Here is a 25,450-nt window from a genome sequence, read left to right as displayed (position 1 = left end):
CATGAAATTCGACCTCACCCTTCTCTCGGTTTGATTCCCCCCTCACCCCCCTTTTTTTAACCGGATCTGAATTTTTCAAATTGAGAACAGAATGATTTTCAACATATTGTTTCTTTAAAAAATGCATTTATTGCAAGTTTAATGCAATATTAGACGTAATTTCAAAGTAAATAATAGTAGTAAATACACCATAACATGACCCGGGACTTGAATAATTTAGCTGCCGAATTTCAGCGTTAGGCAGCTAAATTATTCAAAGTCTGTTGCTTTTTATTTGCTCACTTGTAAACGGTTCAAATAAGCTTCAGTGCATATATGGAACATTGTGGACACAAATGCAATGCCAAGGAGTAAGTGTTAGGGGATTTTATAATGTGTAGTTAAAAAGTGTCCATATTGAAATGTGCGATTGAAACTATTTATATTTAAGCCCACACTCGTAATTGGAAAATTATCCTCATCTAAGAATTCTTTTGTAAAGAAAAGGAAAAAACAAAAAACGAACTAACCTCTTGTTGTGCTTCAGACCTCTTTTATTTGAACAAAATGAATTAATAAATATAAATAAATAGTGTTGAAGGGTAACAACATAACACAGCCTAACGAAGGAAGACAGAACGAAAGCAGTGTTCAAGGCTTTTTATGTGAACATTATTCGCAAAAACGCAAACTTATCCACATTAACTGGAAACTTATTTTTCAATCAAACATTCCCATTTCATCTCAATCCAGACTGAGACCAAAAGATGTCGGAGTCTTTCACGTCTCCTCTTTTTATGGCTTTCCCCCTAACAGTGACTTTTTCTCTCTCTCGGATCAAACAGTGTTGCGCCAAAGCGCAACCTTTTAATTCAGGGTGTTTATTTCTCTGTTTACGTGCGCTTTGTCTCTAGAAAATTTCCGGAAGTGTCCCTTAGTCACAGCTATCCAGCATCCCGTATTACCCCTTTGTGTGAATGTGTGTGTGTGTTTCTCTCTCTCTCTCTCTCTCTCTCGCTCTCTCTCTCTCTCTCTCTCTGTGTGTGTGTGTGTGTGTGTGTGTGTGTGTGTGTGTGTGTGTGTGTGTGTGTGTGTGTGTAGTTTTAACAGAGGGTTGACATTACCAATAAAGTTAAGTGTACCTGCTGTAAACTTTATTGGCGGTGGTAAAGACGCGGCTCGGCCTGCATCTTTTGTGTGCCTCAGCTCCGTGTGGCGATGACGGCCTGCAAGGACAAGATGCACCACTCAAACTAGTAAGTGAGGGAAATTTTGTTAGTTATTTAGCTTGTAGAGAATGCGCTTTACTCGCCATCAAACGACACATCAGGTGATTATTTCAAGGCGAAGCCAGAGGACTTCCTGTAAAAGGATTTACGAGATACAAAGCTGCGTGTTAGTGTTAAATTAAATAATACGTCTGCTGTTGTTCTCATCTTGATCCGTGTCTCTCTGTTATTACGCAAGTATTAGGATACAGTATATTTGCTGAAGGTCAAGAAAAAAACACCTAACCTCCTAACTTTTTATGCGTGAGGAATTTTACGCGCAGCGATTAGATATTTTGTTTTCTTTCTGCGTGTGCTGATGTTAGCTTTCGTTAAAGGTTTGCACAACATTTGCAGTGTATGTATATTTCTTTTCATAACAGAGTGTTCTCTTTTCCAGCTCAAATCTCAACTGCTTTTTAAAATGTATATTTTGTTACAAATGACTTGCAGCAGGCATAATTTTTGATATTATGCTTGCACCTGGTGTGTCTGCGTATTTGATATTGGATGTGAGGTGCAGACTATCCTGACATCTGTTTGCTTCCGTATGAGAAGCACAGGCCCTTATATGGAAGTAGAGTTTAGCCTAATTGAAGTTTAATTAGTTGCGTCTCCGTCGCTTTCTGTCCTTTTCTTACTCCCCTACCTCGCCTTCGCACTCACACACTTTTATTTCCACGTTCCCAACTTGTCTGGGGGACATCTTGGCATAGAGCTCATCCACCAGGGGAACTGTCATATTTTGACACATGTCTGATATGTGACATATGGGGAATTTCGCTGTCATGTATTATATTATTGGTGGTTTAGTTTTGTTCAATCGAAAAAAAGAAGAAGAAAAAAGAGAGGAAAGACAAGATGGGTGCAAACATTCCTGGTTGTTAAAAGGAGAAATTTACAGCTGAGTAATAAAAGTTTACGACTGAATCCTTTCTGCCATTGGCTGAAGCGAGCCACGTGGCACAGGCGCTATGAACATGAACTTTATGCTGTTGTCTATTCTCTGGTCCTTCCCCTGTATCAGCAGCAGACTAAGCTGGGGCGTAGAAACATATTATTTCCCTTTATTGTAATATTTAAAGAAAAAAAAATGCTGCACAGTCATCTTGGCACTGCCGCGCGTGTTATTCACCCGATCCCCGACTTCCTGACAGTGAGATCTTCGGGACAGTCACCGCCTCTACCAGCCGCTGCCTGCGTTTATTCCCCCACCGGAGGCAATAAAACCACTGGGACAGCAAATGGAAGAAGAAAGCCTGCTAGAAAAGACTTTTCCCGGCAGACACCCTGTCTCCATAAGCTGCTTATCGCCGGAATGTGAACACAGCCAGCAGCACAGAGGAGATGTGCGTTGTGTTGATATATCCCACTCGCCATCGTGACCCTTCAGCTGCTTTGTTGGACCACAGTGACGCTCGAAATTGTGGAGAGCCTGCTGGGGGTAAGATTATACACTTTACTAGCTGCTTTTCTTAACTGTTTAATGATCTGTTTCTCAATCGGCTGGTCCTTGTGGCGTTGAGATGATTGTGAAAATTATGAACGTGTGAGATCATGAGAACTGAAGGTGTCTATTCAGTGTAGTTGTGACCTGACCTGTAGCCTGGGAGGGTGCTGAAGCCCGGGGCGGTTGTCATTATTTCTTTCTGGCTGATGTGGCAGCACCTGTGTGGGTAGTGGCTGCTTCAGCCTACATCCAGTGTGTATTTTTAAAGGCGCTGTGCCAACCCGATGTAATTGATTGCCTTGTGATAGTAAACTTTCTCATCACTCACATAGGCCCTTCTCACCAGGCAGTGACGAATGATATTAATTTCTGGCTGATGTTCTCTAATTATGGTTTGTTTTCACATCTGCTGCCACACGTTTAACCCAGTTTCTGCCAGAAGCCTGCATAACATCTATAAGCAATTTCACACATCCCTATGTCACACGCACACACGAGAAACACATAGGCTCACAGTATGTACACAGTGACACACTGGTGTCTCCCGGCAGTGCCCCCTAGCGACAAGAGGCGTTATATGTGGAGGTGGGCGGGTGTTGAGGCTTGATGTTTATGGCTGCTGGTTTTCGGCGGCGGTTCACTGCGGATGTCAGCTGATACACTGCTGCCAGCGAGTAACTGCTCGACCTGACACCGAGGAGTGTTTCTGATTTGTTGTTGTCACTTTGGAGAATGAGATTCGTCTGTTTTATTGTTTTCGTTTTAGCATGATGAGATGAAGTGATTTGTAGAAGATATTGCTTTGTCACATAAGCACGCCACGACATTCGTGAGAGTTAACATTTCATTTTATTTACACCACCGGGAAAAAAAATAAAATAGGACGAGTAAGTAATAAGTTCAAAATTGTATCAAATATGCACAATATCAACAACACCAAGAGCAACAGCAGTGGACATTTAACAGTAGCAAATGTGTCGTCATAAGTGAGACAGAATGAGTGTATACAGTGCATTGTTTATAGCATATTGTGCATGAATGGTGGGACATTGCATCATATACATTTCACTTCCCCAAATTTCTTTCAAACACGTCTAAAAATACTAAAACAATTAAATAAATGTATTGATTAAAATAAATCCAGATCAATTATTTTACGTTATTCTGGACTTCATATGAAAAAAAGCACAGAATGAGGTTTAAACTCGTCAAGTGTGTGCGTGTGTGTGTTTGTGTGGGAGAGACAGAAACCACGAAAGCCTCAGTAAAAAACAGAAGGATAATGAATTGGAGTATCAGTGTAAGACAAAATATATACGAAGTGTATCCATTGCACAAGTATCCAAAGACATCTTAAATAACACTGTGTGTGTGTGTGTGTGTGTGTGTGTGTGTGTGTGTGTGTGTGTGTGTGTGTGTGTGTGTGTGGGAGACTGCAGGCTGTGCATTTGAAGTTTGGCGATGTTGTTTCATCAAAGCTTAGCTTGAGGAATTGTCCTCTCTTCTCTGTGTAGAGACTAAATATTTTTTATGTAATAAAGCGACGTGATCTGTTTCTGTCTCAGCAGTCCAGCGTTTCAATCTTGTAAAATACAATTATTGGCAAAGCCTCGTTGTGAAAGCCTTTAAATTCTTATAACCTACTGTTAAACACGTTGTTTGTTTTTCCCTTATGAAACATTGCTGTTGCAATGGATCGTGTCCGCTGCTGCCCAGCACTATGCCTGCAGAAGAGAGAGAGAAAGACAGAGGGAGAGAGCGAAAGAGGGCCCATTTAATAGATGCCATTTGAGTTGTTAGGTAAATCTTGGTTGAAATAATAAGGGAAAACCACAGCCCATTGTTTTGCCCTGCAGTGTTTTTTAAACCCAGAGATAGGCTCGCATTAAACTCCATGAAGTCATGAATCTGTCCGCATCACCACATTTAGAACCTCACTTACAAATCCCGACAGGACCAAAATTTTGCCTACTAATGGCCATAATTTATGATGTGTGGATCAACATGCGCTCATTGGGCAACAGCTTCCTGAGTGCTTAACGAGCATAAAGTCGAACACTTCCGGACATTAATTGGGCTAGCCAGCGATGGTAAAGTGCTTATAGAGGGCTTTACATTGTTAGTATGTGAATTACTCCTTATTAGTAAGGTTAGAAGCGGGGGAGAGGAAAAAGCATCAGAGGATGACCAGACTTTGCCCCTCTTGCTGCGTTTTTAATCATGGCCGATAATGTAGAAATTTTAAGGGTCCCGTATAACTAATGCTGAGTGATGTTGTGATGTTGGATATTGAAAGCTGTGTTTAAGAAAAAAATAGAAGCAACCGTAGATGTTGATGGGCCATGTTGTGCTGCAGAGCGCGGGCTATCAAAGTTAGGCCTTCAGCACAAGAACACATCAAAGCGTAAGAATTCAACCAGTAATAATAATAATAATAATAATAATAATAATAATAATAATAATAATAATAATAATAATAATAATAGCTTAGTTTATGCCTTGGTTGCGCATCACCATATAAAACTACAAATTCAGGGCATATAACACTGAGGAATTAATTATGAATGATCTTTATTAATTCCCATGGTTAGAAACAGGATGTTAGGGTATTGATAGTATTTTATATTTTTACTTTTCCTGGTTCACGCATTCGTCGCTGGACATAATGTTCTTTTAAAAATTGTGGAAACGCGCACCAAACGGTTCCTCTCCTCCCTGCATCAAATGCCGTGCGTGTAATTTGCCTCACGGGCCGCAATAAAACACTAAAACACAAGGGAAAGAATGACCTTTCTAATTCTGCACTCTGACACAAGCTCTCCTGCATTCCAGTCTCTCCAGTCCACACATTGGCTTTACTGTTCAGCTTTTATTTACAACCCAAAGTTTACAGACCGCTCTGTTCTTCGTGTGTGTGTGTGTGTGTGTGTGTGTGTGTGTGTGTGTGTGTGTGTGTGTGTGTGTGTGTGTGTGTGTGTGTGTGTGTGTGTGTGTCTGTAAATAACAATAAGGAAAATCTGTGGTTGAGAACTCAAATAATTCGAGTGGATTTTGATGGAATAGAGATTGCTGAAAATTGTGTTAATCTGAAACACTTTGCAGTGTGGAATAAATTATGCCGACTACTTGGTGACGACAGCAGAAATGGTGAAACAAAGGAAAGCTTTCACAAATCTATTGCACATTCCGTTTCTGCCACCATGAGGGCGGATTGACTAAAAATATAATATCACAAACTTCAATTTTATTTGCGTTTTGTTCATATTTACTTTGGTGGGATTCAAGTTCCAGTCAAAGTGGGGGAACTGACTTTTTTAATGTTTGCAACAATTTGGTCTCCTTTGAAATTACACCACACTGAAGGGTAGAAGTTCACTAAACAAACTGGGACCCCGAGTAGTTTACTCCTGCTATAAGTGTTGGTTTAACCTCCGTCATCAAGTGATTTCGTTTCTGGATATCAAAAAGAAGAGGGGAAAAAGAACAGTCCCAGGACGGAAATTTAGGAAAACTGCAGGCTCCAACTTTTGCGCTTTATTTGCCTCAAATCTGTGCGACGCGGATGTCACATATGGTCACAAATAGTTGAAGGGAAACTTTTACTGCACCAGCTACTTCCTTCTCTTTGTTCTTGTCTCTTTTATGGGCTATTCAGGATCCCAAACAACAGACCAAACACTGTTGCACGTTTAGGCTGCACGAATTCACTCCATTGAAGAAATCAATGAGGTGAACCAATAGGCTGTTGCAGCCAGTGGGGCTGCGTTTAACAGACTTTTTCAATAGCGTTATTGATTGTTGTTGTTATTATTATTATATTGCTATCTGATGCGGCTTGTTTAAAAAAATTTTTTAAACAAAGTAAATTAAAAAACAAAACAAAAACCGGCCACATTAATTTGGAAAACTACTTCGAAAGCACGTGTGGCGTTTTAGTTTTAATTCATCTGAAAAGTTTTTCTAAAATGAAAATGAAAATTAGCGCACTGCGATCTCGTCTAATGCAGATTTTGGAGGCAGCTCGTTTAGGTCAAAACACGTGATCAAGTTTTTCTAGAATTCTACAAAACGCCTCTAAAGTAATTTCCAAACCCATCATTTGGTGCTGAGATAATAATCGGTTCCCGTTTCCTCTGTGTGTGTCACAGGAATGTCAAAGCACGATCACAAGGAGAGAGAGAAAAAAGAGACTGGAACATCTGCATAAGCATTTTAACATGTTGCCTATTACATTTTTTTGCTTAATTAATTTGAAGTAAAGTGTTCTTTGTTGTGAGTTTGAACAGACTATACCTGAGAAATAGCAGTGAGCATTGATGAGCAGGTTTGCACGATCGCACAACTGATTGGATTCTTTTTTCAAGATGGTGGCAGAAGTCATCTTCACAGGAGCATTTTTTTCATTCTTTTTTCCCCTTTCTGTGCCATACCTGTCCTGCACGCGATTTTGTCTTTGCTTTGCCTCCACACGCTGTGCAGTGCTTTTTTGATTCTTAGCGGGAGAGATTGCTGCCTGTGTTTCAAGGCTTTGCTGCAGAGATAGTTGTTGGTGAGCTGGGGAACGTCACTTGTTTTATTGCCCTCACAGAAGAGAGACCATAAACGCATTCTTACCGCCGACACCCTCCCCCAGGTCACTGCAAAAGCATGGAAATTGGAAAGTTGTTGATATGGCTGAGATAAACAGCAGTGTATGTTGTATTATGGATTAAAACTGGGTATAGGACACACACATGCGCACACAAGATCACTCACACGAAAACTTAGTATGACAGTTCATGGCTTTGCATTAGTAAACAGCTTTAATATCCGTGTTATTTTTTCTATCGGTCACTATTTAATAGGCATTTTGTATAATATTTCACGTGTTTTTCATTAGAATTCTCCATCTCCTTCCTTCCTCTGAATGTGGTCTCTGTCCTGAATGACATTGGCCACGCTTTCCATCTTGCTTTCTGCTTAAACGACACATGCTCATAAACTTCAAGCCAAAAACTTCTCACTCAGCCAAGCTGTATAGTGTGCCACTCCAAGTCTACGTTGTGTTTATCGACATTTAGCCGTAATGTTCAAGCTCTGAGCTAAAAGCTACAGTTTCTCCTCAACTCCTGCCTCTCAATTGGTTGAGAATGGTCAGCTGACATTGTCATATTGTCTCTCACCGAGCCAAGCCTCGGCTATAACACTCGGGTTTGTGCGTCTTAACCGGAGATTGGAAATTAATAATATTGAATCCTCAAAGTAGCTCACGTCCAGTTACAGAGGCAGAAAGTCGAGGAAAAAAAGAAGACCTTGGAGAAAGGTGTGGTTGGTTGACACAGAGATTTACTGAGAAGGAGATTGAAAAGAGACCGATAAAGAAGTGGGGAGAGTTGGAGAGAGGGTTACAAGCAAGGTATGAATTCTTATTTCGCGAACCCGTCGCTCTCCTGCCATTTATCCGGTGGTCAAGATGTTTTGCCTAACGTACCCCTAAACTCCACCACCTATGACACAGTTAGACATTTTTCGTCGTACGGTGCCGCTGTGACCCAGAATCGGATATATGCACCTTTCTACTCTCCTCAAGATAATGTGGTGTTTGGGTCTGGCAGGGCACAGTATGAGTATGGATCAAACGTGTTTCTTCAAGACAAGGACGTGCTTCCCAGCTGCAGACAAACAAATATGGGACTCAATACACAAAGCCACATTGCTCAAGAGTACAGTCTGGATCAAGGAAGAGCAGCAGCTCAGGAGCAGAAAAGTAACATCCCGATCTACCCGTGGATGCAGCGAATGAACTCACACGGCGGTGAGTTTTACTACGACAAATAAATTAAGGAAATGGGCCAGTTTTACGATATGTCTTACCAAGAGAGCAAGTTACTTTTTATGGCCCCATAAAACATTACTGTATCCCCTCGACTTGTAGATGGGCCTTAACATGTGCAAACAAACAGCTTTCATTTTAAGAATGATATAGTAGCCATAATCAGTAGAGTGAGATAGAGAGACTACTTAAGAAGCTTTAATAATTTTAGATAATACAGCAAAGATATCCTTTGAGATATATTTTCCCCTTCCAGTTAAAATGCGTTTATTTTTCTCTGTGGATTTAGATTGCAATTATGAATCTAACAACGAGGCAAAAAAAAATAACCAACTTATGCTCAGTTGCCTCCAAGTATGAACAGACTCCAGGCAGAGGCACGTTTTATTTGAAATCCAAACGTGACTTCGCGCTGTTAACGCTTAAATGAGTGACTTTACTTTGTCTCCCAGCAGGAGTCGGCTACGGGACAGACAGACGCAGAGGACGACAAATATACTCTCGTTACCAAACGCTTGAGCTGGAGAAGGAATTTCATTTCAATCGCTACCTGACCAGGCGCAGACGCATCGAGATCGCGAATGCGCTTTGTTTAACAGAGCGGCAGATCAAAATCTGGTTTCAGAACCGACGCATGAAATGGAAGAAAGAGAGCAACCTGACCTCCACGGTGACAGGAACTGAACAGACAGGAGCGTCTCAAGAGCAGGAACGCAATGGCGCAATGGAAGAAGGGAAGGATGAAGACAAGAAGAAAGAATAGCTCAAAATAATAATAATAATAAAAAATTATAAAAAACCACACGATGACCATTACAAACCAACATAACTACCTAAAAATCTACATGGACTCGAGAGCGACTTCACCGCATGATTGCTACCACGCAGCTCTCACCAATTTTATTTCGTGTTGGACCACAGGAGTGTTGATCCTTAGAAATCCAAAATTATTTCAGCCACAGTTTGGCCGCTGTGTTGTGTGGAGAACTGAGGGTTTTTTGTTTTTGTTTTGTTTTTTATTGCAAATATCACACTTGTATTGTGGAAATAAAAAGAAGTATTAATTTCTACCTATCTTCCTATGCCAGGAAATCTGTATATTTACCTACCCCCCTCTCACACACCCCATCCATCACTGTGAAACTCTTTGATCACCTCACTATAATACAGTGTTGATCTGACTAAACTCATTACTGTACATGCACATTCCATGGAGGCAAAAGAGCGGGCGGACACTTGATCACAATGTAATCTATTACTTGAATCGTCCGCAGGAAAATGGGCCCTGCATCAAACTAAAAGTAGTAGTCTCCAGTCCGAACACACACATGCACACACAGACACGCACAGACACACGCACACACACACACGCGCGCGCAAACACACACAAACAAACAAAAACCATAATGTCTGTACATGATAAAAGTAACGGTATATAACGTAAATCCCGTGGAAACGTAATGTGCATTTAGCCGCTTTGGTAGACGCTGCATAACATAAGATCATTGACCATTTGACACAACATGCTTCCTCGTGAGATAGATTTGTACACTAGTAATTCTTCACCTTTGTTTGAGAGTCAAACATTAATGTTTTGTCATAACTGTGTATCACGGAATAAAATGTTTGTAAAACTTTCACCTTTGTCTTGTCTGTTTCATGAGTCAGATGAAGACAGATCCCTTAAATACGTAATAAAAATACGAAGAGATTTCCTAAACGTGGACTGTGAAAGTTTGCTATTTCTTTCTTCTTATGCTTTTCTTTAAATTTTAAAGATTTTTTTGTCGTGGCCTGTTTGGTCCGGAGGCTGTGTAGGCAAGAAAGGGAGGATTTGACGTTAAACATATATTTTTAAGCAATTTTTGTTTCTCCAAAACATGAGACCTGTTTGTTCGACGCCGATATTGGTATGGCACAGGAATTAGCTACTGTTAAGCTACTGTTAAACACGATAACATCCCCGTAGCTGTAGTAATATAAACTCCCAACAACGTTCACGTTTCAAGTCCATCCGCGTAGATATATTTTAACCTAGCTTTTTATTATTATTATTATTATTATTATTATTATTATTATTATTATTATTATTATTATTATTATTATTATTGGTGATGGTGGACTGGCAGCCGGTCCAGGGCACAGAGCTGACCGGTCTTGACCGTCTTGCCCCATACCAGACACCAGATGACGCTCTTGTCTTACTGTCCTGCCCTTTTTGCGCTAAAGATCCCTGCCTGGTCCTCAACAACCAACAGCTCAAAGTTTACCGGACACGTTTCTCCTATTCATCAATATCCCCATTGAGTATCAAAGCCAATTTATGACTGGCCAACATGCGCACGTGATCCCGTACAAATACCCCATATTTGGGCAGCCCACGTCGGATCAAGAATTAAAAAAAGATACCAAAGCCTACTCCACCTATAAATCCTGGATTATTTTTTAGGGCAGACAGCTGTGAATTTTCCAAAAGCGGCAACAAAGAAAAGCAATGATCAACAAAAACAAGGAAATACCCGCAACGTGTAGCCCGCAGCCCTGTCTAGTTTAAAAAGAAAGTGTCGGTGGTAGTTTGAAATGAGCTCTGTTGACAGCTCCAGTCTCAGGCAAACAAGCGAGACAAGTTCTCCTAACACTATGTTTAGTTTCGATCTATCTGGGCGCGTGTCCAGCCATTATGAGGGTGTTAATGTGAACGGGATATTCTCTTGTCCCGTCCCCACGACCTCTGTTCAACGGGAGGAGATGAAAACTAGCCTGCGTGGCAATACGGATATTCCACTCCCGTCAGGACCACAAATAACCATGGTCTCCAGTAGCTCGTCTGTGGACGCCAGCGGGCTCAGCTACGGCAGCAGTAAGCTGCTCGGACGTGGGGCTGGCAGAGACCCGGAGAGAAGCGCAAAATCCGGCGGCAACATGAGCCAGGAGAGCGACAGAAACGCGGATAACACGCAGTCCGTGAAACGAAACACAAACGTGAACCAGCCTGAGGATAGTGAGCAGCGACCACAGATTTATCCATGGATGACAAAACTGCACATGAGCCACGGTAAAGTTTGCATATTTTCTAAAGTGCAGCTAAGATGCTTTCCCTTATTCACCCTTAACGCTACAACACTTCTTTTTGCCCGTTCCAGTGTCCCTCTTGAGTTTTATAGGCCAAACGCAGGAAATAATAAAAACTCGCGGTCATAAATTTTATGACAAAGGCATCCATTGCTCGTAAACCTGCTCTGTTACGGTGAAGATGTGATCTGCGCTGTGATTTATGGTGGCATAATTGGATAAGAGAACAAAAATGCGATAAAACTATGGAATAATATTACAAATGCAGCATTAAGTATTAGTTTTTGCCATGCTTCGTTTATAGACTTGGTCTAGCTATGTGTTTTGCATCAGCACACACACTGTGAGAGAGGAGCTTTAGCCTTAAATTGAACTCTGTCAAACACCAATGCCCTGACCCAATCATGAACTTTTCACCTCTAAAAGATCTGAATAGGCATGCTTCTTCTCTATGCCTTCAAACCACTGGCGTACTGTTGAGGCAGCGAGACGTACAGGGAGCACATTTGCTGCAAAAGATGCTGTTTTTATTATGAGCCTCCATATGCAAATATCTAGAAACACACTGCAGGGTTGTTGAAATTATTTTATTTTTTCCAAAAGCACAGCTCTGTTGCTTTGCACGCATGTACCCACGGAAATCTGAAAAAAGTATCTGGAAAACATCACTTTCTTCAACCCACTTTTTCTCCCCCCCCCGCCCCCCTCTTTTTTTTTTTATAGTTTACATATCTGCTTCTCCCCCACAACATCCTACTCCAGTGCATCGTTATTAAACCGAGGCCAGGGTTTTATCGAGAGGCCCACATATTTTTAGTTATCAACTTCTAAGCATTAAATCATGATAAGATGCATTAAGTAATATTTTGTATTTTTTATGTTTTGCTGTGAAAGGATTAAGTGGGCCCTCTTCCCCTGCACTGAGCATATTTATATTAAGGGTCTAGTTAACCATCCTTATCTGCATGAACATAAATTTTTATTGCACAAGTCCACAGTAAGTAATATCAGGTTAAAATTAGGTTATATAAAGATTTTTGATCTTTTAAATGGGGGTTGAAGGGGATTTAAATTAATGGATCCTTGCTTGTAGTGCTTATGGGTATCCAGGCTTTGTAATAACATGTAATAGTAATGAATGTAATGATATTATTAGCCTATTATTTATATTCCACTTATTTTTTTCCACTCTAATGCTGCTGAAAGCTAACTTATTTTAATACCACTTCAGAATCGGAGGGTAAGCGGTCCAGGACCAGTTACACCCGCTATCAGACTCTGGAGCTGGAGAAAGAGTTTCACTTCAACCGGTACCTGAGCCGCCGCAGGCGCATAGAGATCGCCCACACTCTGTGTCTAAACGAGAGGCAGATCAAAATCTGGTTCCAGAACAGACGAATGAAGTGGAAGAAGGACTCAAAAATCAAAGTGAAGGAGTAAAAATGGCATCAGCGAACGCGGTGCATGCAGCACGTTTTCAGCCCCTCACTGCACAATGCTGGAGTGCCGCCTGACCTTCGGATGAACTGCTAGGAGCAATGACATCACGACACCGCTCTGTGTGCTTCATCACCAATTATGTGTCACTTGCTGCAGTTTGGGACCTAATGTATTGAATATCGCTCACTTTGATCAATCGGTTTACATTTCTAAATTAATTTGCTGCCCATGCGATGATAGCCTCACTTTACTGCACGAGAGGAACAGGGGGTCGAGGGTTAGCTGGAACCGTCCCGCTGCAAAGCTTTGGTCTGCAGTACACTGAAAAGGTGCACACAAACACTAAAAGAAGAAAAAAAATAAAATGTTTTTAAATTATGTAAGCGAGAGGTAACCTGAATAGCTCCCATCTTTATATCACCATGCATCAAAGGGGTCAGTGAATCAAATAAAGTCAAAATAAATACTAATTCTGACTTATCTGAAAATCCTTAGCAACAGTTAAGTTGTCTTACAAATACTACTTCTCTCCATTTTTTTCTTTTTCTTTGAAATTTACTCTGTGACATGTTGCATTTAGGATGCTGTTGAATGTGTGTTCAATAAGCAATGTCCTCGTGAGTGGATTTCGTGTGAAGACACCATCCCTGTTGTCTGTCATATTCTTGTGACTCTTGAATCATTATGTACAATTCAGTGGCTGTTTGTGATAATGTTGTAATGTGCAATGGAACAATTTCTCTTCCCTCCTTTGTAAACTTAAGGTGCCTGATTAACACTGGGCCTACAATAACTGATAGATGGCCTGTTCGTTGATTGTAACCAATAAAGACTCATTAAAAGTAAGGGAATTCCCTGCTGTCAGCATGCACGTTTATTATTATTTATTATTATTATTATTATTATTATTATTATTTAAAACACATTTCGAGGGTTGGCTGGCGGAATTCAGTTCACTATCAAAGCCATTTATAAATGCGTTGTCCCATTTGAGCCACGAAATCAACAGATTTTCATTGACTCACAAACGCGCTCGGAAGTCTAAGGCCCCCATAAAACTTTATTGCCCCCTTCTCCAGCACTCCACCACACGCACACTCCGTTTCCTGTTTTGTCAGGGAAGGAAGGGACGCACTTGCCTGTGATAACACTCACCCACGACACAACGTGGATGCAAAACTTTGGTTTCCTGTGACCGCACACTGGCGCGTCATCACCGCTGAGGCCATATGGCTACTTTTGTCATGTCGCCTTGCTCTTTAATCCTGCTATCATTACACTGCTGTTAAAACATCGCTATGTGGTAGCGCTGTAGCATAGCGGACATAAAATCACGCCATTGTTGAATGTAGCGGCAGTTTTAGTAGAAGAAGTGGCGTGACGCAGAATAGCCCAAGGTTATGAGGTAATTCTGTCTAGCACTACTTAAAGAAAATAAAAATCAACTCACCTCTTAAACTAATAGCTTCCTATTGACTTCCTTGACGGTTATGAGAACCGGTCAGCGCAGCGTCCACTTTCTCTGCGCTGTGTTGGGCCTAACCTATACATGGACAACGCATTCAATCCCTTTTTGTATGTCTTTCTTTTAGGGTATTTTAAAGTTTACAAGGTTACATATGCCAATTGCCTCAAGCAGGGCCTGTGAATGGTGCATAGGAAGCACGTGGTGTCATTTAAGTGGGTTTTATGGCCTGGAAGAGCTGACAAACCTTCGATATATACACATCATATATAATCTTAACTGTCCGGAATCGCAGCTGCCTGCTTCCCCTTATCGGAGGAAGAAAGGGCTTTGTGGCAGTGAGGATGCAGTACCTTTCTTTGGACTGTGTAGTCGAGTGGTGCGGAGGACTGAGAGCTGTTGCAGTAAGTTGGTTTTTACTTTGCCTACAGGCCTGCGCGCTGTGCCGTTAGCTCACTGAACTGCGTAGTTTTTGTTGTATATATATTGTAACTGAATGTGTGACTGTTAAACAGATTAGAGCCTAAATTGACGCTATGTACTAATTCGCAGCGAGTATTTATGAAACTGTGCCATATTTTTAAGCACCCGGAAAAATGATTGTTTTCACACGTTTTATTGTATCTTTGCTCTTTTTTAATATTCAAAAAGTGTCTCGTACGGATATATCGATCACTGATATTTTGTGTTAAGGAGCCACGTTTTAAACCATTATTAGCCTTTTATTTGAAGGCTGTTGCATTTTATTCTTGGCAAATAACAGAATATAGGCCTACGCACATTTTCATGCGGTGGATGTGATTTGATTCAACAGTTTTCTTCTTAATGTCAGAGTGAGAAAATAATATATATGTGTGTGTGTGTGTGTGTGTGTGTGTGTGTGTGTGTGTGTGTGTGTGTGTGTGTGTGTGTGTGTGTGAGAGAGAGAGAGAGAGAGAGAGAGAGAGGGAGAGAGAGAGAGAGAGAGAGAGAAAGGTGACTGTGAGGAAAATGCAAAGTTCAGGCAGAACTATCAAAAATAATCTGGCGTCCCGTCTCACTAACCACTACACCCTCTCTCTCCCTCTCATTTCCAATATCCCCCTCGTACTCTTACCTCCATGTGACATACGGAAATTCTAAATAAAAGCGCCGTGGTTTCAGACGCTTGGATGGAAGAAAATGCGCTTTTTTGAAAATATACAAAACGTTTCGAAGCATATTTTGTGACATTTGTTCTGTGCTGTTCTGTGTTGTGCTAAAAGGTGGCTCTGATGGTTAAAAGAATGCATTAGTCCACAAAAAGAGGCTTATTAGTGCAAAACCACCTGACTACCATGACTCGAAGTTACTGTTTGCACTCATCATCATATTGTTTTAGGGTCATGTCTGGGCCAAAGGAACCGGCTTGAGTCAAAGGCATTTTTGCAGTTCAAATATGCCATTATCCAAACTGAAATATTACGAAAGGCAGCACTAGTGTTAGCTCGAGGCGTGCATGTGCATGTTTTGCAGAAATGTGTTATCAGTCTTAAAACTATGCGATCTTATAACCTAAACGAGTTTCTGCTTTTCTTTAGGCTACATTATTTTAAAAACGTCCTAGAAAGTAGTTCAGCTTAGAAAAGCTGCTCAGTGTGTGAAACTGCGAATGGATGAATCTAACAGTAAGACTTTTTGGGTGTGTTCAGCTATGCTGTTAGGCACAAGGTGAATCAGGAATTTACAGGCTGTAAATGCTGCATAATGTGAGAATTAAAAATCACAAAACAAAGTATTTGAGTCAGCTTTCTTCCAAATGAGGAGTTTCGAGGCTTTAGGTTGTGCACAAATGCACTGAAGGCTGACCACTTACCGCATCTCTCCAGTCCTGGCTTTACAAACCTATTTTTAATATTTTCTTTATGTGGAATACGTAAAGTCTGTCCTGGTTTGCTTTCAGGTGTGCAAGGGAAAAATTATACACTTTCAATAGGGGGCACTGTATAACACGCTGCTGTGTGGGTGATACACTGCGGGGGCAACATGTCCAAGTCAGGGCATTGTTAGTTCCTCTTTCTTCTCATTATTATTTTTTATTTCCTCCTTTTTTCAAAAGCAATTTCGTTGCTTTTTTACGTAATACAGACATTTGTCATATCCCATTAACTCCCATAAATCTCGCACTAAAATGAAACAAAACAAAAGGAAAATATTTGTTTTCCTGCAGAAATGACTAGTAAATATATTTTTTCTTTTACAATAAATTAGAAACAAATATTAACGTGTGTTTTGCCACATTCATGGGGCTACAGGGCGCTTATTACAATCGAACTAATTTTACTCTCAGTACTTTTTAGTCACTTTGAATTAAAGACCTGGTTTAACCTCACAAAAACTAGGACAGACCTTTCCAAAAACACTCTTATAGCATCGCAATAAAAGTGAAATGGCACAAACATCCGTTTTCACTGCCATGTTCTGAGCTGTCGTATTCCTTTCTTTGACCTGTGGAGCTGACATTGTCATCATTCAAACCTCGGAGGTCATTTCCGGGTGAACACAAACATCCTTTTGTCTGAGCCCAAATAAAAACCATAAAGTCCTATTACATCGGTTGTTTTGTTTAACTCAGCAAGAATTGATTTACAATGTGAAGACAAACTAGTTGTTTTGTTTTTTTTGAATTATCATTGACTCTCCGCCATAATTCCACAGCGCTCTGGAAGTCCTGGGATTTCTATTCTTAGAAAATTTGCCCAAGGAAATACCAAAATGGTTGTAAATTTACTTTTACTGTCTGAAAATGACCCGTCCTAAATTTTCGCCCTCGGTCCCAGTTCTGCAGCAGCCCTACACATGTCAGAGCTTTTCTAGGACAGCCTCGCTTAAGTAGATAGCAGAGGATATGAGAGGCAAAGGGACGGACTGACGGGTCATTAGGAAAAAAGGAAACACATGCAAACAGTTTCTTTCTGTATTTGAACTTTGAGTGATTTACTGTAGGAAACACGAAGGGAATCATTATAATGAAATACATTTGTGGCTTTCGATTGTATTATATAATCTCCTTTTCATATTTGTATGTGGCCAATTTATATATTTAGATTTATTTTTAGATTATACAGTGGCTTTTTAAAATTGGAGCAAAAAACCGGAAATATGGTACGGACACCGCATATGTTTATGCCATCTTCAAATGCGTGACAAATAGGTTGCTTCGTTAATTTAGAGAACACTGAGTAACATTTTCTTTCTATTCTTTTTTTTTTTTTTTGAGGGGGGGGGGGGGGTGTCTAATACATGTTTTAAAAATAAAATATTAATTGAACAAATTATAAAGCTAATTTCTTCCTCGAGAATTTTATTTTTGCAGTTTGGGTGCAAAAATTCATTTTGTCACTTAATGAGGACATTTTTTATGGACCTTTATGAACCATTTTGTCATGATTACCCTTTTAATTCTTTTCGTTCTTTCTCTCTATTTTTCAGGCATTTCAACGAGCCAACGTGAGTGAGACTGCGGATTTAATAGTAAGTGTTACGCATTGCCCCACGCTTATCTGCCTACCTTTATTTGAGAGTAAAGCTTGTCTGGCGGAGTTGCTTTTTCAATGACAGCAACCACCTTAATATCTGCACTTCCACTTAATTTATCCAGACACTCTGGCGTTATGTTCTGTGTCTCGTTTCTTACGATTTCCAACATTGGACGCCTAAACAAAAACTTAAGATGGAATTACCATCCTATCCTCTCAACTTCTTGCAGTGCCAGTTAGCCGGATTTAACTGCGCAGTGAGTCTTATGAACCACATCATTGCTTCGAAACCAACCAACTGTTTATAGGAGGAATCTGGTTTCTGAAACCGCCTCTGCTCCCTTGGCTGCTGCTTTTTAAAGAGTATTCATATCCAACTAGTCTCCAGTCTGTCTGCACTTCATTAAAACTTTTTATTTTAACTGGACGATACAGCTTAACGTTATTACACCTGGGGAGAGTAAACGTGGAAAGGCTATTAGGTTAAGAGTTTGATTAAAAGCGCATCGTAACCGTTTTCATCAGGGAGCACAATATTGCTGCACTGTCTGCATCCAGGTCAGGTACTCGGCCACCAAATTAAAAAAAAGAAAAAAGAAAAAGAGCAGCACTGCGTGGACAGAACGACCTCCACATAGTTTTGCACAGATTTATTTTGTTTACATATGTACATGTGTGAACACGCTTGTAAGGCTGTTATTTTGCAGGGGAGGAAAAGGGAAAGCTTAATTTCTCAAATGAACAAATGAAACATCAAATTAGTCTGCCTGAGGGCCTCATTTTTTGTACTTCTACATTATAACTAGTTATTGAACTAGGTGCACGATCTGAAAGCCATTTGTGGGGAGAAAGAATTCATTGCTGTCTCTCCATCAATAATCCTTGGCAGTGAACTATTGGAACCAGTCAAACGCGAGGGGTGAAACGCGGGTCAGGCTGTCTAACTAATATTAAAATGCGTCCGCCAGAGCGCATGGGGCGAGAGGGAGTAGGTGGTGTGTATGTAGCTCCTTTCACACTGGTTGTGTGCACGACAAACAGCATGTCTTTTGATGAGAATATGAAAAAAATCCAAATGAATATGAGTTAGATTTTTTTGTTACCACTTCTCGGGAGTTCACTGTGTGTGTTGGGGCGGGAGGCTTTGTTAATCAATTTTAAAAAATCAAATTGATGCGCGGGATGCTGGCGGAGAAATATGTAGATTGAGATGTTTTTTGACAGTGTTTGAAGCACCCTGTGCATCACCGCTCTAATCAATTCCATTGATTCACAATCTGAGCATGTTTGCTGTTTTTAATAACCCCGAAACAGGTCACATGTCTGATATTGCATTTTTCATCCGAGGCTTTTCTCATTAGCTTCCAGAGTGGCAGCAAGAAAGGTTACCGAGCGGTCAGTATGGTAATAGCAAGCAGAAGAAATGGTTGGGAACAATAGAAACTTATTTTTCATGTGTGCTGTCACGCCGTCCCTTTGTATCCTTCGTGTTTGTAGCTGAATATTCATATAGGAGGCACCTCAAAGGCAGAGGCTGAATGTTGAGAAAAGAGACCCTTTCTGTTCTCTGCGTACGGCGTCTTTATGCTTTGTGTGTGTGTGTGTGTGTGTGTGTGTGTGTGTGTGTGTGTGTGTGTGTGTGTGTGTGTGTGTGTGTGTGTGTGTGTGTAGGCATACGTGTGCACTCACGGATATTTTATTTTTAGAGAAAGGACCTAAAATGTGTGTTTTCCCTTGCTTGTAGATGTATCCATAGCAGGAGTGGGGTTGTTTGTGGCTTTGCTTCTTGAATCCTGATAAACAGAATCCGCTTTGACGCACGCTTTCTGTGGTATTTCCACTCTGATGCTTCTTGTGACACGACTGTGAAATGCACGATAACCTGCTTGCCACAGATATTTGCCCGGCAGATGACCTTTTACAGTGTCTAACCTAAAACACATTAGTTGTCTATATGTATACCCTGTAGAACCGAATTTGTGTGAAGTACAAGCAGTCGCAAATACGTCTCTACAGGAATACATGGGCAACTGAAATACCACGCCAGTCGATGAATTGTTCTGCATCTGCTTCCCTTCACGTCTCTCTGGCATTTTTTTTCTTCCTGCTTTTGCATATACAAGCATCAACGATGATACATACAGCCTGCATCCACCCCATCCACGGGCTCTGGCAGTGCAATAACGCTGTCACAAAGTGTATTCATAGCTCAGACAGCCACAGATTGTGTAGGTAGGCCACAGAGAACGTGCAGTGTGCGGCTACTACTGTGTCAGACCCTGTAAAACACGTTAGGAACCAGGGGTCGTTTAAAAGTGACTGATTTACGGCTTTTATTGCTCTATAAAACGCCTCTAACATCCTCACTAGGGGTAATAGAAATGTCGTGCGCATTCTTTACAAACAGTACAGCCGGAATTACGATAAGCAATTTCACGTCGTTTTTAACCGTATTATTTAACTGCTGCTGTGAAAATAGATGCTTAACTTGTAATGTGATGGTTTGAATGGAAATATATCATTGTATTATTATTATTATTATTATTATTATTATTATTATTATTATTATTATTATTACTCTCCACCTGAAGACATATATGTGAAACATGGGGGTGTTGAGGTGATAGGGAGGTTAACTTCACTCTGTCTGCCTACAGCTGACTCTGAGAAAACAATGGGAAGCTTCCAGCACATGACAAGTTTATACACCCAGGCAGTATCAGTTTACAATAAAACAACAGACCACCAGTGCTGTATGCCTTGGCTCATGGTCATGCTTCAGCCAGGGTTAGCATGCAACATTTTCAGGGTGGATTTGCCTAAAGGCTGCTGAACAAAAGAAAATGTTGTAATACTTTCAGTGTTTGTATTTTACTGTTTAAATTCTAGTTTGAAGCATTGCGTAACCATGTTTGTTTACTAATCATCGGGATGTTTCATTCTGCAGTTCTTCTTCAGCACTTCTTGTAGTTTCAATGGCCTGTCTCATCTGCCTAACAGTGTTGTTTTTCCTCACATAGATGCTGTTCATTGATTGTTCCTGCGCTTTTATTTGGGCCATTACAAAGCTCAGAAACATGTGCACCAGGTAACAGATAAGGGCTTTTTCAAGCTGTAAAACTGCAGTCAGAAGAAGAGGGAATTAGCACCACTCAAGATCACAAGGACTGGTGGCTGATTTCTATTTACACGTGTCATGAATTGCTATCCTGCATTTAGGACAGATGTTCACTTAGTCAAGAGTGTGTACAGCAGACTCTCTTGTCTGCAGCAACTTCACAGTGACACAATACTGGTCCTGCAGTTAAATCAGCAGCTCATTACACCCTCTGCTCTGTGACATAATAGTGATGTAGTTTCACTGCTGGCTGGTTTGTGAGCTCCTGGTGAATGCTTCTCTGCAGGGTTGTGTGCCCCTGATCTGTGACATCATATTAGTGATATTATGTAAGTTTGATCAGTTGGATGTTTGACGCCTGCTTAGCCCACATTTGTGTTGCAGTTTTGTTGTGTCTATGACATTTTCGTCTGTGGCATGTCAGGGTTTATATTCAAATTTGGATTTATGCAATGTTTTGTTTTCTATGGTTGCTTTGTTGTGTTGTGCCTTATGGAAGCAAAGGTTAGAGATTAAAAGAGTTTAGCTTTGTCTTTCTGTAGGATAGAATAGAAGCACCATGGATGCACTCTTAAAATCTTTTATGTTGTAAAGCATTTTGCAGCTTTTGTTCCAACAGATTTTGGCTACTGTGACTTTAAAGCAGCAACCTCAGATACAGAATCCTTCTGTAATTCAGTCCCAGTCTTAATGCTATATACTGGGATATTCATAACTGAGCCATTTGTATCTTTTAAATCTTTTTTGTTATATTTTGTAATTTTGTAATATACTGTATTATTTAATTTAGTTTAGTTAGTTACTGTTCTTACTGTCTTGGAGCTACTGTGGCCACATAATTTCCGCAGGGATTAATAAAGCATTCTGATTCTGATTATTCTTACCAATTTTCATTTAAAAGCTGAAAAAATCCATACAAGTGTGTAGTTTTAAAGAAATTAATATGGATTCGAAATAGATAGACCAAAATTTCTCATTGTTGAAGAACCTGCCACTGAGGCAGATTGTTTCTCTCTGTCCACTTCTGTCCAGCACCACAAATGATCAGTCTTCATCTCCTCAAAAGCTGGAGACCATTCACCTCTCCACTGACCTACCTATGTTACTGCTGAAATGTTTTATAGGAGAGAAAGAAAGAAAGAAAGAAAGAAAGAAAGAAAGAAAGAAAGAAAGAAAGAAAGAAAGAAAGAAAGAAAGAAAGAAAGAAAGAAAGAAAGAAAGAAAGAAAGAAAGAAAGAAAGAAAGAAAGAATTTATGTGACACAACCCTGGGCTGTGTCACAGCTGAAGCTTTGTTGTCAGAGACAGTCTTTGTTAATCAGGTGTTATAACTAACACAATGACTGGTTTGTTGTTGCACCTCATCCTTGTCCCTTTGAATAATTGAGACCACTGTATTTGCCTGTTATATTTTTTCCTTGGTCAGCAACTAGCTACTAGTTTTGTCCCCAAGATCAATTGCCTTGGTAACGCAGCCAGAGAGAGAGAGAGAGAGAGAGAAAGAGAGAAAGAGAGAGAGAGCGAGAGAGAAAGATTTGTGCCCACAATGGCGACTGTAGGTATGCTAAATACCTCTGGTTCCTTATCCGGGAACTACCTCTTACCCTGCTATTGGGCCATTGGGTCACGTGGTAAAAGTAACTTTACAGGGCTGCTCGCAAGTAGGAGGGCTTTATGGAGCAGAAAAACGACAAAGCTAGAAAAATTATTTTCCACTCCAGAAATTAATGATCATGAGCTCGTATTTGATGGAGTCTAACTACATTGATCCGAAATTTCCTCCATGCGAGGAATATTCGCAAAATAACTACATCCCCGAGCATAGTCCAGAATATTACAGCCGCGCAAGGGACACTGGCTACCAGCATCACCATCAGGAGTTATATCCTCCGCGGGCGAGCTACCAAGAGCGCCAGTTTAACTGTGCAAGCATCCCTGAACCTGACACGCCAAGGGGACATGGAATACCCCATTCTGCGCATCTACTGACAGGGAAAGGGCAACCTGCTTCATGTGAAACCCCACAGTTGTCCATGTCCCCCGCCACCCCACCGGCCGCAACCTCCGCCTGCAACCAAGCTACCCCGGAGCATCCAAACAGCACAGCCTCCTCCAAACAGCCTGTGGTGTACCCATGGATGAAGAAAATTCACGTCAGCACTGGTAGGCAACTTGTGTGTTTATGTTCCCTGCACTCCTCATGCTCCTCTCTCCCCTTCCCTCCCTTTATCAGTCCCTCTGACTCCCATCTCGTTGCCAGCCCCTGCTCCGATAGCAGGGAAGCCTTTGAAATGGCACAATTGAGGCGGATTTACGACTCGGCATTGGTAATTACACCCACCATAAATTTTATAGCCGAGGTATACTCAGGGCAGCCGTATCACCATGTGGCTTCTGCTGTTATGTATTGCGCGATGGAGAGAGGGGGAGAAATGAATAAGAAAAAAAATCTGAGCTTTGTAATCTTGCATTAATAATTTAGCTCATAGTTGGATGTGAGTGTCCTCTCATTACGCTGAGAAGTTCTTAACTTCCCATTTAAATTTCTCAAACAGCTAAACATTCATAACCAATAAATCTTTCCAGCCATATCTCAGTTGAGGCCATTCTTGTTTACCCCTCCTTTCCTCCGTTCTCTGTCTCCCTTTCTCTCCTCTTCTCCTTCTTCCAGTGAACTCTGGTTACAATGGGACGGAGCCCAAGCGGTCTAGGACAGCATACACCCGGCAGCAAGTCTTAGAATTGGAGAAGGAATTCCACTATAACCGATATTTAACTCGGCGGAGGCGCATCGAGATCGCACACACCCTGGTTCTCTCCGAGCGGCAGATTAAAATCTGGTTTCAAAACCGCAGGATGAAATGGAAAAAGGATCACAGGCTCCCGAACACCAAAGTGAGATCCTCCTCCTCTTCCTCCGGGTCCAACACAAGCTCAGCAGCCGGCGCTGTTGCCGCTGCCTCGGCCACTAACACCGGGGCCCCCGACGAACTTACCGGAGCTCAGCATGGCGAGGATATTACCAGGTTATAAAACCACGAACCATTACTGGGGGTAGAATAAGAACTGGTTATTTATAGAACACTTATATATTTTGTTTTCGTAGCTATCTTGTGCGGTTTCCTTTAAGTCCAAAGTTATATAAAATGCATGTTATATAGCATGGATTACTGCGAATACCGATGAATTATTTTTACGTGACACAGGGTTTAATTTATTTGAAGTTCAATTAAAATGATGTTTTTTATTAAAAAATGTTTTGAATGAAGGATGAAAAAGTAGAAAAAAATATACATTTTATCAAAATGTTATTGTGGGCCATTCTTTTGCCCTGCTGCCCAAGGTGAAATGCACAATCTATTTATTTCAAACAACACTGGAAGGAAATCACTATAATAATAGTTATTTTTGGTATATAAAAAGAAAGCTGGAACACACCATTGATCTTGAACTTGTATGTTTAGGAGAATAACAATGTGTGAATTACCTCGTGTATTTCAGAAACAGGATTTTTCTTTTTCTTTTTCAATTTTTTGCAATTTAGTTTTGTAGTGTTGATGTTGTGTTTTAGACCGTTCAAAGCAGATTATTGTGAAATGCAATAAACGGAGTTTAGTGTACTTGTGCTAATCATATTGGTCAATAAAACAGTGAGTGTCTACTAGTTTTAAATACGTTTGTTCCAAGTTCATTTTAGGTAAGGTGAGGTCTACTGTTGCAAATTGGAGGAGATCCTTAAAAGTGTACAGATGTGTGAATACTGGACATTTCACGAGGGAAACAAAAATCACTGTGTTTTTAAACTGTGTTTGTCAATCCTGCAGCTCCCTTTTTTGCGTGTTTATATTTGCAATGTGTACAGACACTGTGTGTGTGTGTGTGTGTGTGTGTGTGTGTGTGTGTGTGTGTGTGTGTATGTGTGTGTGTGTGTGTGTGTGTGTGTGTGTGTGTGTGTGTGTGCGTGTTAAAGCTTCACTCATAATGGATTGAAGTTATTTCTGAAATATGAAAATGAAATAGTTTGCGCTGTGCAGTATACGTGCAACCTCATCAGTCTGAAGGGCATTCAATTAGACAAGCCACTGAGGCCCTCCAGTCCACACTGCACTGCCTCTGCCAGTGCTACAAAAGAAGCTACTCGCTTCCTTCGTCCTGACTTGAACACAAAGATGCATGCGTTTAATTTAGAGTACATTTGCAATGTGTTAGAGATTTTAGATTGTTGTGAAATTATTCATTTTGTAACAATAGTGGTTGCCCTGCTTTTCTATAGTCCTCTGCGCCATGCGACTGGGTTTTCAAATGTGAAATGAATAAAAAAAATAAAGTCGTGATCTGCCGATAGATTCA

The 25,450-nt window shown here is 40.7% G+C and overlaps 3 protein-coding genes across 6 annotated transcripts in view; all 3 read left to right on the top strand.

Annotated features, from left to right (window-relative positions):
- Window positions 1-25,450, top strand: part of LOC146683951 (homeobox protein Hox-C4a) — a 43,749-nt gene extending 18,299 nt beyond the window's left edge. The window contains exons 1-4 of one of the 4 annotated variants that reach the window (XM_085442852.1): window positions 2,039-2,691; window positions 17,937-17,978; window positions 22,134-23,263; window positions 23,772-25,450. In XM_085442852.1, coding sequence (XP_085298978.1) covers window positions 22,828-23,263; window positions 23,772-24,133 — 798 coding nt within the window. In that variant the 5' untranslated portion in view covers window positions 2,039-2,691; window positions 17,937-17,978; window positions 22,134-22,827 and the 3' untranslated portion in view covers window positions 24,134-25,450. Of the gene's footprint in view, window positions 1-2,038; window positions 2,692-14,853; window positions 14,891-17,936; window positions 17,979-21,003; window positions 23,264-23,771 lie in introns of those variants that run through there. The other 3 variants (XM_085442849.1, XM_085442851.1, XM_085442850.1) reach the window with 3 other exon arrangements.
- On the top strand, window positions 7,751-10,120 carry hoxc6a (homeobox C6a). The gene is made up of 2 exons (XM_085443343.1): window positions 7,751-8,491; window positions 8,965-10,120. The coding sequence occupies exons 1-2, from the start codon at window positions 8,095-8,097 to the stop codon at window positions 9,270-9,272; spliced, it is 705 nt and encodes a 234-aa protein (XP_085299469.1). The 5' UTR covers window positions 7,751-8,094; the 3' UTR covers window positions 9,273-10,120.
- hoxc5a (homeobox C5a) lies at window positions 10,862-13,877 on the top strand. Its single transcript, XM_085443398.1, has 2 exons — window positions 10,862-11,564; window positions 12,813-13,877. Exons 1-2 carry the CDS (start codon window positions 11,090-11,092, stop codon window positions 13,019-13,021), a joined length of 684 nt encoding a protein of 227 aa, XP_085299524.1. The 5' UTR covers window positions 10,862-11,089; the 3' UTR covers window positions 13,022-13,877.

The sequence above is a fragment of the Copadichromis virginalis genome, linkage group LG20 (assembly GCF_057382275.1).
Source record: "Copadichromis virginalis isolate Kocher_CV1m ecotype Utaka linkage group LG20, C_Virginalis_male_GT1.1, whole genome shotgun sequence".
NCBI lineage: Eukaryota > Metazoa > Chordata > Actinopteri > Cichliformes > Cichlidae > Copadichromis > Copadichromis virginalis.
The sequence above is the reverse complement of the archived record's forward strand: the minus strand, read 5'-3'. Positions and strand labels throughout refer to the sequence as shown.